The sequence below is a fragment of the Pipistrellus kuhlii genome, unplaced genomic scaffold, assembly GCF_014108245.1.
Source record: "Pipistrellus kuhlii isolate mPipKuh1 unplaced genomic scaffold, mPipKuh1.p scaffold_m20_p_2, whole genome shotgun sequence".
NCBI classification, from domain to species: domain Eukaryota; kingdom Metazoa; phylum Chordata; class Mammalia; order Chiroptera; family Vespertilionidae; genus Pipistrellus; species Pipistrellus kuhlii.
Genome location: NW_023425515.1, coordinates 16276431 through 16296548, shown reverse-complemented (window position 1 = coordinate 16296548; position 20118 = coordinate 16276431). Strand labels below are relative to the sequence as shown.

Here is a 20118-nt window from a genome sequence, read left to right as displayed (position 1 = left end):
CACTTGTAAGTTGCAAGTGAAAAAAGTAGACCATGAAATAGTAGAATCTGATACCATAGGCCTCTTAGTAGGGTACTAAGCATTTTGTGAGCCCCAAAGGAAAGTTTAAAAAAAAAATCCATTTTTAAACCTCTTTGCTTTTGCCTGGATAGTGATCAAATAATTTCAATTCAAGGTGCATTGGAAGTACATTTCTAATGCAGGTTAAATTGTTATTTTTTGAAGAATTAAATACCCACACAGAAGAGTTTCTTCAAGGAATAGAGGTAATGTACATGATAAGTGGTATTCAGCTTTGGCTGAACTTTGGAATCATCAGTGGAGTTTTAAAATCTGCCAATGCCTGAATCCCATGCCCTGAAGTTCTGATGTAATTGGCCAGGAGTATGGCCTGAGAGTGGGGGTTCAAATGCTACCCAGAGTAATTGATTCTAATGTGTATATAACAGTTGAGTGCATAAGAGAGTTTTAGGTAAATTTGAGGGAGAGAGTCCTGGGGGCATTTCAGGAAGGCAGTGACATTTTACCCAGTCCTTAAAGAAAAGGGCAGTGATTGCAGCGTGAACAAAAAGATCTGGAAGTTGGAAAGCCTAGTCCATGAATCAGTGCTCAACTGTCTCAATATGATAGGCATCTCTGTGGATTTGTGTCTCTGTCTTCAAAGAGTTGAAAATCTTACCCTTATTGGATATATCTGATGGTGTTACCTATATTCAGGACCTATTATTCCAAATCTTAGTGTCTTCAAACAACAACAGTTATTATCTTTTACTGTTTTTGTGCATCAGTCATACAGATGGGGCCACAGTGGGGATGGCTTGCCTCTGCTCTTCTGTCTGGGGCCTCCTCTGGAAGTCTTGAAAGTTGGATTTAGGTGGGGATTGGTAAGGTATGTACACATATAATATCTTAATTAAAAAATGAGAAAAAAAAAAGAAAAATAGAAAAAGAAAGTTGGATTTAGAATCCTTTGCAGTTTATTCACTCACATGTCTAAGGTTAATGATTGTTGGCTGAGGGCCTAGATGGGCTGTCAGCTGGAACACTCCTACCTAGGCTTTCTTTCAACGTGGTGGCTAGGTTCCCAGGCCAAGCATCCTGAGAGACACAGGGAGCCAGTCAGAAGCAGTATCCTTTTTGTGACCTAGTCCTGAAAGACTCATAGCATCAATTCCATCTGATTTTGTTAGAAATGAACCACTGAGTCCAGCCCATGGGCCAAGGAAGGCAAATTAGATTCTTCTACGGTTGAAGGGGAGAAACGTACAAGACTTTGTAGGACATATTTAAAAACCACCACATCACAGGGCACTTTAGTTCCTCCTAGCCCGTCATGGCTAGAACCTTGGGTTTGCAATCTGAAATAAGATTTCAAGTTCCATTGCTACCTTTTCCTAGTAGCATGGGTGAATTAATCATTTACTCTAATATAATCCTTCTTCTCTACTTCTTTCATCCAGTTAAAAGGAAGCCTTATGGGAGTCAGGTATGTGCATGTGTTTTGATAACATTATACAAATGCACAGTACCTTTTCATCTTCCAATAACCTTCTTCCTTGGACTGAGAATGAAGAGAGAGTGCAAAATATAGAATGGAATATGGGGGAAGGAAAAATGATCATGGATATAGACAGGGTCCTCTTTAATTCCATGTAACTTAAAATATTTTCAATGTAAATCATAAAGACACTCTCTGTAGGAAACAGTTACTACTGATATTATGGAAAATGATTTCCAATTTTTGGAAAAAGTTCTTATTAAAATATAACCCTGGCTAGTGTGGTTTAGTTGGTTGAAACGTTGCCCCATGTACCAAAAGCTTGCAGGTTTAATTCCCAATCAGGGCACATGCTTAGGTTGTGGGTTTGATCCCTGGTTGGGTGCATACAGGAGGCAGCTGATTGATGGTTTACTCTCACATCAATGTTTCTCTCTCCTTCTCCCCCTCTTCTCTTCCTCTCTCTCTTCCTCCCTCCCTCCCTCTTTTATGCTGTCCCCCTCCGTCTCTTTCTGGAATCAATGAACATATCCTCGTGTGAGGATTACATATATACATGTATGTATGTATGTGTATGTATATATATATATATATATATATATATATATATATATATATATATATATATATATATATATATATACTAGAGACCTGATGCATGAAATTCGTGCAAGAGTAGGCCTTCCTTACCCCCCCCCCCCCCCCCCCGGGTGCTGGCACCAGCTTCACCCAGAAGGATGTCTGATCTAATTAGCATATTATGCTTTTATTATTATAGATATGCATAGGAAATGAATTGGAATGATATACACACACACTAAACAAAATTGGTCATTCTAGGATAAGGACATTAAATGAGGGCAGAGGGGACTTTCAATTAAAAAGAATTTAGGCCGAAACTGGTTTGGCTCAGTGGATAGAGTGTTGGTCTGCAGACTGAAAGGTCCCAGGTTCGATTCCAGTCAAGGGCATGTATGTACATTGCTTGCAGGCACATCCCCAGTAGGGGGCATGTAGGAGGCAGTTGGTCGATGTTTCTCTTTCATTGACGTTTCTATCTCTCTATCCCTCTCCCTTCCTCTCTGTGTAAAATCAATAAAATATATTAATTTTTTTTTAAAAAATAAAAAGAATTTAAGCATTACTTATATTCTTAAAATTCTTTTTTAAAGAAGAGATCTCTGTAGTATGCAGGAGAGGGCAGGTGAGGGAGGTTGTCTTCACAATCTGCCCTTTTCTGTCGTGTTTTGCAGTAGGGCCAGTAGGAGATTTTATCTTGGAATGCTGGGACTCATTTTCAGCCTGAGGGTGCAGGAGCCAGACAGACTTAGCCAGGAGGGGAGGATGCTAGAAGAACCTGGAGCCAGAGAAAAGGTAGGAGAGGTCGGAGTCAGTGAGATCAGATCACCGTTGGGGAGGGTTAAGAATGAGCTTTAGGGAGCCAGGGATAAAGCTCTGGTCAAAGCAGTTAGGAACTTGCACTGGCTGTCCCACGAATGAACAGACAAAGCTCTGATCATTTATTTACTTTTTTCACCAAGGGGCTGACTTCATCCTGGCGCACCTTGACAAAACGCCAGATTGTTTTAATAGGACAGATGACAAATTGTTTCCCACCTGTGGGCTTTCCTCCGTGCCGGCCTTGCCTGGGTTTCTTCTGTGACCAGAAAAAAAGGAGTTGGAATTCTGAAAAGTTGCTTTAGCCAAATCCTGGGAACAAAGGGGGATTGTTCGGGGTTATGCACATCAGAGTGTGGAGTGTAAGCCATCAGTTCGGATCTGTGCTTTTCAAGTCTTTGCTCTACTTAGCATTGTGTTTCTCTGTCTGCGGAGGGGCGAGCCCTGCGGAGGAGTAGGCAGGCTTCTTGGTCCCTACCCTGGAGGCCTGTGTTCCATTCCAGTTGCACCAGTAAGTTCAGCCTGAGTAGAGCCAGGTCCTACTGGCCCTACAGGGACACCTGTGAAGAATCCAAAAGAGGGAGGCGGACACCGCTACTGCGTTTGGCTTCCTCAGGGCTACATGGATGTTGCTTGCTATAATTTCTAAGATCTTCATGGGTCACGTAGTCCCCCAGAGGGAGGGACACGAAATTCAGCAACTGGGAGTGACAGTCACAGTTTCGTGAGTCACCTCCCACCCCTGCCACTGCAATATCCTGAAAAGTTACCAGCATCGACAGGTTAGGGTCCTGGCAGAATATGGCCAAGGCCTGGAGCAAATAAACCAGTCCTGAAACTTGTTCCCAGTTAGGTTTGTTTTCCCTGTAGACAGCAGCTATATGGAAAATGATATTCTACCCCCTGGGAGGACTCTGGGACATTTCTCAGGGCCTGGGGGGTTCCTGGGAGAAGTATGTACGATGTATTGCCCCCCTAATGCGGGGTCACTGTTCTGTTGCCAGTGTGAGCGTGTGGCTGTCCTTTTCTTCATTTCTGTCTCATTCTCTTTCCCCGGACAGGGCAATCCAGTTTTGATGCTGAGCCAGAACTCCTCCGACAATGAGTTACTGGAACTCGGAGAGAAGGAACTGTGTGCAGTACCGCAGGCATTTTCTGGTGGACAACAGCGTGTTTCACGGTGAGCTGCCTCGGGTGTTTGTGTGGGTGTCTTTTTGCTGTGTCTCTGACAGCACTTTTCTGACAGCCTCTGGGCTCAAGGGTGTCACAATTGTTGGGTTGAACCAAGAGCTTGAGTGAACTTGTTTATGGATAATTACCCAGGAGCCCCATTGGGCCCCTTCCCCCCAGTTGTAAGTGTGCCCCACCTCGGCAACCACGTGTGCAATCCCTCTCTGCCTTACAGGTCGTTTATGTCGCTGCCTTTTTTTTTTTCTTTCTTTTTTTTCCCTTCTTCTTCTTTTAAATATATTTTTATGATTCCAGACAGGATGGGAGAGGGAGAAAGCGATAGAAACATCTATGATGAGAGACAATCATGATTGGCTGCCTCCTGCATGCCCCCTACCGGGGATCGAGCCCACCACTTGGGCATGTGCCCTTGACCGGAAATGAACCTGGGACCCTTCAGTCCACAGGCTGACGCTCTATCCACTGAGCAAGACCAGCTACTAGGTCCGTGCCACGGTCAGTGCCTTTTCTCTTCTACTACATGGTCAGTTCCAGAAATACCCCTTTCAGATGTTTGAAACTTGTGAGTCATCAATCAGGGCTTATTACCAGCTCAGTGCGTGCCTTCAATCGGGCCACGTGTAAAACCAGAACAGAGCAGTTCACAGCATTTAACCAGCGCTATTGGGGTGTATCGCCACAGCCATAAATCACAGAGGAACCGGGATTAGTCATTTGTGTGACGCACAAAGACTGCTTGCCTTTACCCTGCTGGCTTGTTTACGTTGTGGTGTACCCTCAGGGATAAGCTCCATCAATCCTGCCATCAGGATACCTCTGGGTGACATTTATTTAAGAGGCAAGGATTTACGTGTTTCCAGAGTTTTTGGCGTAATCTCCACAAAAGCCTGTGGAATTGTAGCAGAAAAAGAGATTTCACAGGCAGTGGAGTACTTGGACAGAATCCTATAATCTCCGCTGCCTTCCGCTTTCTAAGCTTGGTTTTTTCTTCTCCAATTTGGTGATGGACAGTGTTTTTATTACTTTAAAATGTGTAAGAGAAGAAACTCTATTAAAGCACTTAGGAGTGTACAAGATGTTTTTCCACCCACATTCCTTGAACCACCTCACTATAGGACTTTCCTAGGTAGGCGATGATTTTATTTTCTAGGTCAAGAAAGGGGAGCAGAGATGAGATGACCAGCCCAGGTTGAGCTAATCATTAGCAAGGGAAGAACTGAAATGCTGGCCCCCACCTTTCCAGCTCTTGGACTCTTGGCCTTGCAGGGGTGAAGGAAGGGCCCTTAGCACAGGACACCTGGGAATTGTGACTTAACCTGGGGTGCTGAGTCCTGTCTTATTTTTCTGTGACCCTCATGGAAGGGCCTTGTTCATTGCTTCATCACTCACAGTGTTTGCTGTGTGATATTTTCTCTCAGAGCTTTTTTTTATTTAAAATTTTTGTTGAAAGTATTACATATGTCCCTTTTTTTTCTCTCCCTTTGACCCCTTCTAGCCTGCCCCACACCCTGACCCAGACCTCCACAACTCCATTGTCTGTGTTCAGGGGTTATGCATACATGCATACAAGTTCTATAGTTGATCTCTCCCTCCCCCCTCGCCTTTCCTCTGAGATTCCATAGTCTGTTCCCATGTTTCTGTGTCTCTGGATCTATTTTGTTCAACAATTTATTTTGTTCATTAGATTCCCCATATGGGTGAGATCATGTGATTCTTATCTTTCTCAGACTGACTTGTTTCGCTTAGCATAATATTTTCCAGGTTAGAACTTTGTATTAAAAACGGTAATAGGAGAAACACACGTGTTAGAAAAACTAGCTTTATACTGTGCCAGTTTTGAAGAAGTTCAGATTTTCATGCCTTCATATATTATTTTTAGGATGCCTTTGTCCAGAGATCTCAGGTTTATAACGATTTTAAAACAATTTCCTATGTATGCTTATAGTTGTATAACTACTGAGTATATTACTATATTGCAGATGTTTATGCTGAGGGCTTGATGATCATTGTTGTGTTGAATCCTTTCAATATCTTTGCAATAGTTATCACTCATCCCATTTTGTGGATGGGGAAAACAGAGGCTTGGGAGAGGCTGTGAGGTGGTTTTCTAAAATTCAAACTGTGCTCTGCCTAACTTCAAAACCTTACTATTGTCTTCCTGGCTGCCATCTACACTTCAGTAGAGAAATTAGAGATTTCTAATTTAGAAATTAGATTTCTAAATGAGATATTTAAGTTCTATTCAACTGTATTTTCTCCTCTATTAACTAGCCCTATGTGATCTTGAGCAGGTTATATAATCCTTCAGGATCTTATTTCTCTCCTCTGTTAAATGTATATGTCGGTCTTGATGAGTTTTTGGGGTTCTTTTGAGTTCTAATTTCTGAGATCCCATTGAAGTATTTCTGTGAATAAGAATTACTTTATTTTGTGAGCTACATTTTCACTAAACATGACATACACAAGAGGGCAGTAGAATGCTTAAAATACAAACAGATTACTTTTTACATTCAAGAATTATGCCTTTTGAAACGTTGCAGAGATTTTACATCTGCTCAGGATTAAAATGATTAAAGCCAATTAGAATTTTAATTCTATTCATTTATAGTGAAGCAGTGCTTTAAGTAGTTCTGGTAGCATAAAATATCATTTTGGCTTTTTATGCCTAAGGCTATGTAATTCAGCAAAGAATGATGCCTCTGCTCTTCTTTACCTCTGTAGAAAATTTATATTTTTAAGATAGGAACTTATTTAACTTAATGGAGTTTTGTCAGGATTCTTGGTATATTTTAAGCCCAGAGAGCTCTAGTAATAACGTCCTTGAAGAGGATTTCAGAACATTTCTGAGAGAAGAAAGGGATAGGACATGGTTAGTCAGGAATGTCAGATTTCTTTTAGAGAGGCTTTAGGAACATACAATAGGATGGGCATTTGGAAGCTTTTTTTGTGAATTAACTTGGCTTCTCCTGGACTCCCAATAATTGTTTTTAACATTTAAATCTATTAAAACAAAAAGAAAATTGTCCATTACAAACAGAAAACAACCATTTCCTCTGCAAGATAATTAACTCATAAAATATACAGACTTGGATGTGCAAATTGTGCGGGCTAGACTCCTTTTACACAGGTTTAAGTGGAATTCCCAGCAGAAAGAAACTACATTAAAGTGAGGGTTATAGGGGCTAAAATGGTCAATACAAGTAACAATAAGAATGTGACATAGGTGTTCTGTTTCATAGTTCATGAAACATATTCATAGCCTGATTTTATGAGTACAGAGGAGGTAGGTTCTCATTGGAAACAATTTAGAAAATCACCCATAATCCAAAGAGAAACCCCATTACTAGTCTGTTTCTGTCAGTCTTTTATCTATTTCATCTTTGCAATAATCCAGATATAGAAATGAACTATTTGGAAAATCTGGTAAATGGAAGCTAGTCAACAGAAATGAGCTGGTTGACTTGACTTAATTTGTGTCCATGGATGACAGGTATCTTGTTAAGAGTTATGAAAAGTTGTTTTAGTATTTCCCACTTGTCTGTCTTTTGCTCAGATTTTTAGGGAATCTACTAAATTTAAGGGGATTATGTACTTCTTCAAAGAAGCCATTCGCTGGAGTTTTTCTCTACTTGCCTTTATTCTCCTGATATGTTTGAAACAGAGAAAAATACTTGGGCAAAGGAAGATTTGTATAGTTTGAACCTTTTAATGACTTATATATTCACCAAAGTATTCTTATTTAAAAATTACTTATATCGTCAGCTGTTTCTCTTGGTTGAAGTAAATTGCAGCATTTTTTTGAACCTGGGACACAGGTTCTTCTCACCACCCCCCCTCCTCTTCCCCCCCCCCCATGCCCCCCCGTGATCGAGAGAGAGAGAGAGAGAGAGAGAGAGAGAGAGAGAGAGACAGAGAGACAGAGACATCAATGTAAGGGAGACACATCTAGTGGTTGCCTTCTGAATGTGCTCTGTCCAGGGCCAAGGATCAAACCTGTAACCAAGGTACATGTCCTTGACTGGGAATCGAACCTTTGACCCTTCTGTCCATGAGCTCATGCTCTAACCACAGAGAAAACAGGCCAGGGCAGGACAGGTTCTTTAACCAACAATCACTGTATTTTTAATTAATATATACAATTTCTTATGCACATAGCTTTTCAAACATTTGAATTTTCATATATATATATATATATATATATATATATATATATATATTGATTTCAGAGACTAAGGGAGAAGGAGAGAGAGATAGAAACATCAATGATGAGAGATAATCATTGATCAGCTGCCTCCTGCATGCCCCTCACTGGGTGGGGATCGAGACTGCAACCCAGGCATGCGCTTTTAACCAGAATCAACCCAAGAGCCTTCAGTCTGCAGGCTGACACTCTCTATGCTGAGCCAAACCGGCTAGGGCTGAATAATAGAATAATAGAATATACTTGGAGGTGACTTAATTTTTGTTTTCATGCATTGCTAGTTACTATTGTGATATTGGGAAAAGTTATTACCGTATTTTTCGGACCATAAGACGCTCCGGACCATAAGACGCACCAGTTTTTAGAGAAGGGAAATGAAGAAAAAAAGATTCTGAAACAAATAGTGTCTTAAAATATTTTATGTGCATTGAAACCCAACATCACAATCATAAACACATGTAATCAACCCTGTAAAGTAAACAGCAGCATTTAGAACCATTTTAGAGCCGGGCAAGCACACAGAGACCACACAGAGCCGGGCAAGTAAAAAACTTTTTTTTTAAAGTATATGTGTAGGCTATATTTGGACCATAAGACGCAGGGACTTTTCCCCCCCACTTCTGGGGGGAAAAAAGTGCGTCTTATGGTCCGAAAAATACAGTAATTGCTTTCCTATAAGTTATTATGGTATCATCCCAATTTACTATATTGAAATTTATTTCTAATGCTTTCATTTTGTTATAAATGTTAAATAAAAATATAATCAAGTAAATTTCAAAGATCTAATTGGCTTTATTGACCAATACATGAATTGAACAGCATCCCATCTAGCAAGTAGAAAGGAGCCCTGGAGGACTAAAGAAAGGGGAAGTTTTTTTTAAAGAAAGAGAGGGGATGGGACAAGAAACTCATAAATTAAAAAAATGATTGTTTTGGGGAAGGTCACCTATCTTTGGGGAACAAGAAAGTTTGTTAGGAGAATTACCTCATTATGTTGACCCGGAAATTCCAGACAGGCTGAGTAAGATGACATTCCTAAGGGAAGTTGTAACTGTAGTTAGGTTAGCTATAAGTCTTGTTTGCTGACATGGGACTTAGCACAAGTGACTCCATTTTGGGCTTGTTATTTAACATGTGAATATATTTCTGAATAACCATCATAAATCTAGACTAGAAATATTTTTAATTGAATTATGAGTATCTCTTACTATCTGGGGATAAAATTAAGGATTGTTCTCTTATTAAATATTTATGTAGTATGTCTTTTCAAAAAGTTCCTCATATCGCCGAAGCCGGTTTGGCTCAGTGGTAGAGCGTCGGTCTGCGGACTGAAAGGTCCCGGGTTCGATTTTGGTCAAGGGCATGTACATGGGTTGCGGGCACATCCCAGGTAGGGGGTGTGCAAGAGGCAGCTGGTCGATGTTTCTCTCTCATCGACATTTCTGGCTCTCTGTCTCTCTCCCTTCCTCTAGGTAAAAAGTCAATAAAATATATTAAAAAAAAAAAGTTCCTCATATCACCCTCACCAGTTTGGCTTAATGGTTAGAGTGTTAGCCCACAGACTCAAGGGTCTCAGTTTTCCTTGGTTTCATGTTCAATTCCTGGCCCTGATTGGTGCGCTCAGGAGATAACCGGTCAATATGTCTCTCACATCTATGTTTCTCTCTCTCTCTTTCTCTCCACCTTTCCTACTTTCCAATCTCTCTCTAAAGATCAATGGGAAAAATATCTGTGGGTGAGGATTAAAAAAAAAAAAGCTTCATATGTATTTTTACTTGGCCTCACAACAACCTTCTAATGAAACCAATTACTTTGGTTTAAGTAAATAAATTTCTTTTTAATCCAGCATCTCTTTCATGGCCAGAGGCCTAGCCAGTGAAGTGAGTACAGAAACCAGATTGCTAGTTTATAAAGGAAAGTAGGCTGGAAAGGGATCCTGGAACTAGTTTTGTTTCCAGTTTTGCTATTAACTTGTGTATCCTTTGTCACCTAGGAGACCCTCAGTTGGCCTGTCTCTCTAAAATTGAGGGTTTGGCTGAAACCAGTTTGACTCAGTGGTAGAGCGTAGGTCTGTGGACTGAAAGGTCCCAGGTTCGATTCTGGTCAAGGGCATGTACATGGGTTGCGGGCACATCCCGGTAGGGGGTGTGCAAGAGGCAGCTGGTCGATGTTTCTCTCTCATCCACATTTCTAGCTCTTTATCGTTCTCTCCTCCTCTCTGTAAAATATCAATAAAATATATTTAAAAAGAAAAAAGATGGCATTAAAATTGAGGGTTTGGCCAGATTGCGAAGTTCTCCTCTAGCAGCACCATGGGTGGGTGTGCAGTGAATGGGAGTGTCCTATAGGCCAGAATGTGGGAAGAAACGGCTGTCAAGGTGGTGATGAAGAAGAGGTAAGTCTTCCTTTTAATTGTAAACTCTGTTGTTAGCTCTGCACTTGCAAAAAACTACTTTTTTCTTTTAAATTCTAGGTTGTCAATGTCTCTCTCTCTCTCTCTTTTTTTTTTTTAATGTTTTTTATTGATTTCAGAGAAGAGGGAAGAGGGAGAGAGAGATAGAAACATCAGTGGAGAGAGAGAGTCATTGATTGGCTGCCTCCTGCATGCTCCCCACTGGGGATCCAGCCCACAACCCTGGCATGTGCCCTTGATCAGTTTCGAACCTGGGACCTTTCAATCCTCAGGCTGACACTTTATATCAACTGAGCCAAACTGGCTAGGGCTACATATTTTTTAAAAGAAGCAGTGTGTGTGTGTGTGTGTGTGTGTGTGTGTGTGTGTGTGTGTGTGATGCTTATGAATTCCTCTTGTCCATGAGGAAACCAATAGCTAGGATTGACAAGGAATCTTTCTGGACAAGTGTCATTGTATTTTGTTTCTTTTAAGAAAAAGAGCCTGACTGGTGTGAGTCAGTGATTGAGTGTTGACCTATGAATCAGGAGGTCATGGTTCGATTCCCAGTCAGGGTATATACCCTGATTGTGGGCTCAATCCCCAGTAGGGATTGTGCAGGAGGCAGCTGATCAATGATTCTCACTCATAATTGATGTTTCTATCCCTTTTTCCTTCTCCCTTCCTCTCTGAAGTCAATAAAAATATATTTTAAAAAATTAAGAAAATAAAATAAAAAAGAAAAAGAATAGAGAAGTTCCCCTTCACTGGAATTCCATTCTCACTGGACAAAGAAGAATGCCAGATCCTGCCTGGTAAATATGAAGGAGAGTGGAATTATGTCGAAATGAATTATGGTTCTCATTAGCCACTTTATTCGCAAATTGTGACTTCTTTCTCGTCCCACATCTATCAACTGTAGTCTCTTCTCACACTGTTTTGAGGGCTGCTCCTATACACATTCATCATAAGAAATCTCTGAATCCTTTTTTTGTAGCTGCCCTCTTGCTTGTCTCTGGGGTGATGCCATCTCTGCCAATCCAGGCACCTCATTGTAAATATAATAGGGCTCAGGTAATAGGATTTTGAGTGGATGGAATTCCATCCCCTTAGCCCTGACAATTCTCCTTGGACACTTGTAGAGCCACTCCAGGCTGGTCCTTGTCCATTAACATTTTGGCTTGGGTGACTTCCTTTCCCTAAATGTACTGGTGCTGGTGTTCTTTGTTCAGCTTGCTTCTTGAAAGATTGTATAGCTGGATTGATCAGAACCAGGCAACACACTAGACTTAGGGTTCTTCCAGGACAACATAATTATTAAATTTAGTTTACACAGGTCCAGATTTCTTTCTTGGACAACAGTAATAATTGTTAGTGATTCCATTTGTAATAAAAAATACTCCACAAACTCCTGTCTCCCATCTATTATAACAAAGATTGAAAATTCTAGTTTGTCCCTTATGCTGTGTAAATGAAAATTCATCCTGATAAACCTGTAATAGTTTATATATATTTTTAGGACTCATTCCTTTCAACAAGTATGTTGGGGGTTATTACAAGTGCCACCTGTTGGTTTCAAAAGAATATCTCGATTTTTAATTTAAAGCCCATAGCTTAGCGTGTGTTTTACCCATGTGCGCAGATTCAACTCCTAATTATATGCTGGTAACTCTCAACAGTGGGTCTCTGGCTTAGACCAACCCTCTGTGCTCCATTCCCCAATTTCCACCTCTTACTTGAGGGCTCCACTGATGCCTTCCAGCTCTTCAGATTCAACATACTGGAGCAGAACTCCTCCTTCCCCACTGGGACCCGCTGCCTCTCCAGCCCTATCTCACCCTTTCCCTCCCTCTTTGCACCCCAACTACACCAACCTTTATGTTCCTTGCCCACAAAACTTATCCCTTCTTAGCCAGCTTTTAGTTCATTCTTCAGATCTGAGTGAAGGTCCCTTCCCAGACCATGTCAGACCCCGTCTTAGGCTCTCCTATCTCCTTGCATTGCTGCTTTATTGCACTATCACAATTAATTTTGTGATGGCTTAATTTCTGTCCCCCCCCCCCCCCTTCTACCTTCTAAGTTCCAGGAGACAAAGACTATCCTGACTTCTGTCTGCAGTCCATAGTAGAGTGCATTGCATACACTCAGTAAGATATTTCTGAGTGACTTTACTCAGTTTATTTCATAAAAGAGATGAGAACAACTTCCTGTTTATCATTTTGGCATGCTCTGTTAAGTTTGGCCTTTAACGTTTGTGCTGTGGAATGCCTCATTTCTCTGGCTGCAAACCCTTTTCTTGCATTCACTCGTGCTTTTGCCTTGAACAAAAGAATACCCATAAACCTCTCTTTCCTGACATTGAGAGGGAAAGGCCACTTCTGCTGAGAATCCTAGTGTGCTTTAGAAAAGCTTATTACAAAGGTATAATGCCTTGATATGGAAAAGGACAAACCCATTCCTTTAAAAGAATTTTCCAGACTTTTTGAATTCATTTGATACTTTCCAGAATTTCCATTGGTTATTTCTATGTGTTTATTTTTATTCAACTCTGAAAATGGAGGTTTTGCTCATTAAAACGACACTGTTAGTAAAAGCTGTTAATTGCAGTATTTTGCATACTATTAAAATTCTCTGCTGCTTGTGTCTGAAAAATCTCATCACAGAAGTTTTGTCTATGGGTTAATTTTTACCCCAGAGAGCATAAAATAGACCTGCAAAAAACAAAAGCACCAGTTTTCTCTGAAGAGAGGAGGCCTGGGGGTACATGAGGCGAATAATTAAACAGCACACAGCTTCTTTAAAAGTTAAGAACGTGCACTTTTATTTCAGATTTACAAACAAGAAAATGGTCAGCATACAGGCCTTTTATCTTAGAATCTCAAGCAATGTGAGAGTACAAAGCTCACTTCCTGGTAGAAAAGTTACTCAGAGAAATAACACCCACCTGGTAGGATAAATGTGGACTCTGTGAAGACATTTTTAATTCACCTTTCCCCCTCCCCCCCATTTTTGTCTTTTCGGTGGAATACATGACTGACACATAACAGTGTTCTCAGAATTTCCTGTATTTAAATGCAGAAGATGGTGACTTTGCCCAATTAAAAGGAAGACCAGTGAATACAGTTATTATTTAGTGTTTTATTTTTATTTCCTTGCCAACTTGAAATCGAACATTAATGCATAGCCGCAAATCACCAACCAGTCTTTGAAATTACACCAGTGTCAGAATTTCAAGGTATTGTGCTTTTCAGCTAGCAGAAGCTTATCTCCAGGTGTGGAGACTTGTAATTAACTCTTAAGCCAATGGTTGCCAGCCTTGGCTGCACACTGGAATCAATATGCATATTTTTGTGTGGGGCCCAGCCAGCCCAGAGGTTTAGCCTTGATTTCATTGGTCTGAGGTATATCCAGGGACTGGGGTGATTTTTAGAAGTCCTCCAGTGATTCTGGTGGGTTGAAAATCCCAGATTTAAGGAAGGTGACAAAAGCATATTTTCTTTTGGAAATGGAACTATAGAATTTATGAATTGGATAATGCTTATATCCTATGAGTAAAGCCCATTTTATGCTAACCCTGTAGGTATGGGAAGACTGGGCATCTAGGAAGAAGGATATGGATATAAATAATATGTTAGAATATAGAATAAATAGGAAATGGAGAAGAATTATTTATGCTTGGGATTTTAAGAATGGTGGGTTTCCTTGAGAAAATGTTTTCACTTTATTTTTTTTTTTCTGATGATAGCAACACAGGCTCACTGGAGAAAAGTTAGAGTACAGAAAAGACTAAAGAAACAAAAAAAATCGGTAATTTCAGCATGTGTTTTAAGGCTACACTTAAAATGATTAAAAATGAAAGACTAGTGATTCTCAACTCTTGTTATACATTAGGATCTGCTGCAGTGCTTAGAAAACATGGATGGTTGGGTTCTTCCCAAGCCCAGTTAAATCACTCTGGGGGGTGGGCCCCAGCTGTCTTTCCTCCCTCCCTCCCACCCTCCCTCCCTTCTTCCCTTCTTTATCTCTATCTACATCTTTACCTATATATTTACATATCTTTATCCCAAGTGATTTTGATGCAGTGGGAAGTGCGAGAATCATTGGATTACAATGGCTAATTGACTAAAATATTGATCCTATCAGAACTAAATTAGGTTATTAGTTTACTGATTTACTTCAGTATGTATTTGGTAGTTTGTGCAAAACTGGTGCATGAAAATAATGATTTTATGCAGAGGAGTGTTTACCTTCATGTGGTTATTTTTTTCTTTTCTAACAGATTTATTTCACATTCCTTTTAATATCATTCTTTCATAGTGCTCTTAAAATGTGATTTGTCTTAACTTCACAGTCAATATATCTGTTACATGATATAAAGGCAGTAGTATATCTTTGAGCATTAACTGACTTCACAATGTTATCTATAGCCTCCTGCTGGTAAACAGAAATACTTTGGGAAGGTCTGTAACTACAGGCAACAAAGAATGTACCCTAGCCCTAATTAATCATGCTTTGTTTTGATTAATCCATATTGAGGACAACACAGTCCACAGCAGGATAACTTAAAGAATTGATACAGAAATAAATAAGAAACAGGAAATGGAAGGACAGTAGTTGGAGTACATCAGATGTAACCCTGAATATTATTAAATTGTTTATCCACCTTGGGAAATTAAGGTGTACCTAGAGACTTAAGAGACGCACACACATTTTGTGGAAGGAAAGCTTTGTCAGCCTGTAGACATCTGTCTACCTCCATCAACTCTACGTCTGAGAAAAATGATGCTCAGGGTCCCTGTGATATTCCTAGAGGTTTCAGAGTTGTAAAGGAGAAATCTTGACCTCTCAGGTCACTCTTGTTTTGCACGATACCTCCTTCTTTGCACATGTGGGTGACCCAAAGGAATTTGTCATACTTTTAAATCTAGGGTTTTCCCACTATTGTGAAACAATCATGTACTACACAAACTTGTATCTTTTAAAGCAACTGAGGGGAGTGGGTTTTAAGGTTTAAAAAGAGCTTTGACCCTTTAAAGGCTATTAGAGGATGCTATGGGATACCATGATGAGTTAGTTGTCCTCCGGCTGAGAAGGTGGAGCTTACAGAACTGGACATGGGAGCAGAAAGCTGGTATCTGCTTAGTCAGAAATGTAGACTCATAGCCCCACCCAAGACTAACAGAATTGGAATCTGCATTTTAACAAGATTCCCAGGAGGGCTTTATACACTGTAAAGTGTGAACAGCACTGCTCTGATAGACCCACTGGGCTTGGGTGTGAGTCCTCTGAGCAAGGGACTAGTCCTTATTCTTCAGGGAACAGGCAGGTGGAAGAAGGATGGGGTGTGGGGAAAGAGAAGAACTGTTTTCCACCAACCAGAGCGAGGGTGGAAACGTGTGTGAGGTGTACAGCTAATGACAAAGACCCCAAATGGTATCCCAATGTGCTGATTCCCAAATAAGAGACACATGGGCTACAAATGCCCAAGTAGTTTTCTTTGTAAAATTGGCTTAAAAATTTGAATCTCCTTTGACTGAAACATAGGAAGATATAGTTAAAAATATAAGCAACTCCCTGGTCTGCAAATGATGCTTGTCAAATTGAAACTAGAGAGGACTTGAGAAGCCATCTGAATGAGGGATTTATATCATTTGAGGAGGGGGAAAGAGAACGGAGGGGGAGGGGGGGAAAGAAAGGTATCAATAAGTTGCCTCTCATCCCAATTGGGGCTGGAACCCACAACCTAGGTATGTACCCTGACTGGAATCGAACCTGTGACCTTCTGGTGCACAGGGCAACACCCCAACCAACTGAGCCACACTGGCCAGGGTGGGGATGGTTGCTTTTCAAGGACAAATACTTTTAGTTTAATTATTTCAACTTGCAGCCTGCGTTTGAGACCATTTTCATAGATGTACGCCTATGTTAGCTCCTGAGAACCCATCAGGGAAATAATATTCTCATATACCCCTTATTTTGTTCTCTAATTATATATTTCGATCCCCTATCCCTTGCCATTTCTCCTAAATTATAAAAATCAGTGCAGAGGTTTAATATCTGGTATATGTAAGTACCATGTTTTTGATACTTCTGACATAAAAATTTTTCTTGGCTAGATAACAAGTTCAGCATAAAATCATAGTACTAGATTATTTTCTAGATTGAATTAATTTTTTATAAAGTGATAAAATGTTATTGGTTTCCTATTTTATCATCTTTAGTATTCATGAAAGATCAGTTCTTTCCTCTTTTCTCCAAGGTCTTTAAACAAAATTAGCCTTTGTAATCATTTTTGTGCTAGTTGACTATGAATGAGGAGAACTAATGGAGCAGAAAATTAAAATACTTTTGATGTTTTAAATTTTAATACTAATCATTAATCTACACTTCAAAGTTATTTCTCATTGATACATTTATTGCCTTAAAAAGAGTTTCTATCATTTATAGTATTTTTTTTCTAGGTATAGAGCTTTATTAGAGTTTTAAAATACCTATTTGTATGACTTGTCAAGAAATAAGAATTTTGGCTGTGAAAACCAACTTGATTATTGATAGAAGGCTCAGTTATATACGCTCTCAAGCACTTCACTGTTCATGGGGATGGATTGTTTTCTTTTTTAAATTAAAAAACACTGGACACCTCATCTAGTTTTTCACCTTCAAGAGGTGCCTTTGCTATGAGGCTGTTAGAGGGTGGTTATGCTGTAATACTCACACTTATCTTTGAAGCGAAAAGCTTCAGAGGTTTTGTGTAGAATTTTCATGGCTGGGAAAGACCTCAAGAAATTATTTCATGCAGTCAGTTTGTAGATCCCTTCTAGAATGAAAGCTCTGGGGAACAGGAGACATGCCTGGCATGTGGGAGATGGCCAGTAAGTTTGTGGTGAGTTAATTAGCAACCTCCCACACTATCACTCAGAATCCTGAGGCTTAGGAAGGTTAAGTGGTGGGCCTAAGGCAGGTCTAACTACATTATTAGTAAGTGGTGAGACCCAAGGCCCTGGGCAGTGTGGTGCAGGATGTGGTACTTACCACTCCACATGTGCCCCTGTGCCCACGATTCCTTGGTCTTATTCTAAACAGAGGCAGCTCCCTGATTGCCAAGCACTGGCCTAACTAGCAATCATTTGTCTGTGTTCCAGGTTCTTATTCCCCAGTTCAGTTTGAACACAGGATATTGCTGCCTTTTCTCCTGCTTGCTTTAAATATTTGTTGGTCTGGGTTCTGTACTGGGGTTCCAGAGTTAACAAAGTAGAAATAGCTTCTCTTTGTATAGAGTTCACAACCTTGTCTCTCTTTGCCGTTACCTCTTCCTCCTTCTGTGCTCAGATGGGACCTTTATGTTATGTTTGCTTTTTCTTTAGAAATAATTTTATCTTCACAGAAAAGTTTCAAGTTTCTATAATAATAAAAGTGTAATATGCTTATTAGACTTGACATCCTTCTGGATGTCCTTCCAGACAACCTTCCAGACAAAGCTGGGGCTGTGAGGGAAGACCAGGTCCCGGTTGCCAGTGCCGGCAGCGGGGGGAAGGAAGGCCTACTCTTGCATGAATTTTGTGCATCGGGCCTCTAGTATGAATATAACAAAGAACCTCCATATAGCCTTTACTCAGATTTGTTTACTGTTGGCCTTTACCCTATATGATTATCATTACACACACACACACACACACACACACACACATATGCACACACTCACAGTTACTTTCCTGGAATAATTTGAAAATAAGTTCCATACCTCATGATCCTTTGCCCATAAATACCTCAGTGTATTTCCCAAGAATAAGAATATTCCCTTATAGAACCACAGCAGTTTTCAACTTAAGGAAACACTATTGATGGAACCCTTTATTATTTTTTAAGATCCTTTGTTTTTAAAATATTTTTTCCAACTAAGATCTATAGGGAAACAGACCAGGGAGAAAGATAGTAACAGATGGAGAAAATGTTATGGCTTCATAAAACCTATCTAGTTTTAGGGTTCGGGGCAGATTCATGGGTGTGGCCTGTGTGGGGTTTACAAGCATCCTGTGCTTGGTGTAATGCTCTGCCGTTGCTATCTTGAAATTCTTTATTTTTTGAAAACAAAAAAGTCCTATATTTTCATTTTTTCACTGGACCTGGAGATTATGAAGCTCAGCTAGCAGCTTTCTAATCTGTTGGTGGGGAAATTAACTTGACTTGGGTTGCCCAGCTATCTGGTAGAACCAAGATTTAAATTTTCATTACACAGTTGGTGTCTGTCATGTTGCTTTTAATTACTCCATGCCTTCAATTCTCAGCCACTGTACTTAATTATCTTTAGATTTGTAGTTGAACCAACCTTTCTCTTTTCCTCCTAAGGAACTCTACCTTCTTTTGGTACCACAGACTCTCTCTCTCTCTCTCTCATCCTCAATTCCTAGGGTAAGTTTTTAACTAGAATGCCATTTGAAAAACTTTCATGAATTGCTAATTCCATCACAAGGGAAATGCCCAGGAGTAGTTTCTGTCTTAATCTTCTCCCTGGTTATGCAGAAAAGGCTGCCTGTGGTCACTCCCTCATTGACCAGCACCAAGGCTCACAGTCCTAGCAACTGGTTTTCTTCGTGCTCCCATCTCTTGCAGTCTTCCTGGGAATTGGAAAACTATCCACAATCTGAGTTTCTGTGTTGGGTGGGTCTTCCTGCTCTCAGACCTTCTTGGTGCTCATTTCTGTCCTAATATATTCCCGAGGACACATCGGTGAACGAGACATTCACCTTTCCTGCTCACCTGTTTATGTTATGGTCCTCCTAGTTGCTATGTCCCATCTACCTGTTGAGGTGCCTTTTAGGCAGAACAAAAAAATTTTGGCACATCACGATTGTTGTGGAAGATAATAATATAAGGAGAAAGGTTAAAGTAGCGAAGTTATTTGACTTGTAGAAGAAAGAGACATCTGAAAGTTTTAATGTGTATAAAAAATGCACTATTGAGGTTGAGGAGAACAGCCACTTTCTGTTTCATTAAGAAAGTGACAAAGGAGTTTTTTTAAATTTTTTTTATTTCTGTAGGGTATTTAGATTAGGAATTTAGACAGTTGTGATAGTACTGTGTGCTGTGGCATATTGACACCAGAGTTGTCGGTAGAATCTCTTTCCTTGGTTTTCATCTAGAAAGAGGGGTGATGTGTCTCTGTCTAGGTCCTTTGAGGTCATCATTTCCCTGAAGGTCATGTTTTATTACTAAAATATCTCTCCCAGACATTTCAGGATTAGATTTTCAGAGGAGCACATCTGCTTTCCTGTCCTTCCGGGGGCTCATGGCCACTCAGCTCTCCCAGAGATACTCTGGTCAGCTATGCTAAGGCAACAACCCCGATGTTGGCAGAGGCTGGGGTCCCCTCTCGGTGCTGAAGGAGCTTTGCAGTTTGGATCCTCCTTAGCCAGGCCCTGGCTTGGGCTGAGCTGGCTT

The 20118-nt window shown here is 40.3% G+C and overlaps 1 protein-coding gene across 4 annotated transcripts in view; it reads left to right on the top strand.

Annotated features, from left to right (window-relative positions):
* Nucleotides 1-20118, top strand: part of PLCH1 (phospholipase C eta 1) — a 181843-nt gene that overhangs the window by 21439 nt on the left and 140286 nt on the right. For all 4 annotated transcript variants that reach the window (XM_036444241.1, XM_036444240.1, XM_036444239.1 and 1 more), the window contains exon 2: nt 3958-4076. In XM_036444241.1, the coding sequence (XP_036300134.1) occupies nt 3998-4076 (79 nt within the window). In that variant the 5' untranslated portion in view covers nt 3958-3997. The remainder of the gene's footprint in view (nt 1-3957; nt 4077-20118) is intronic.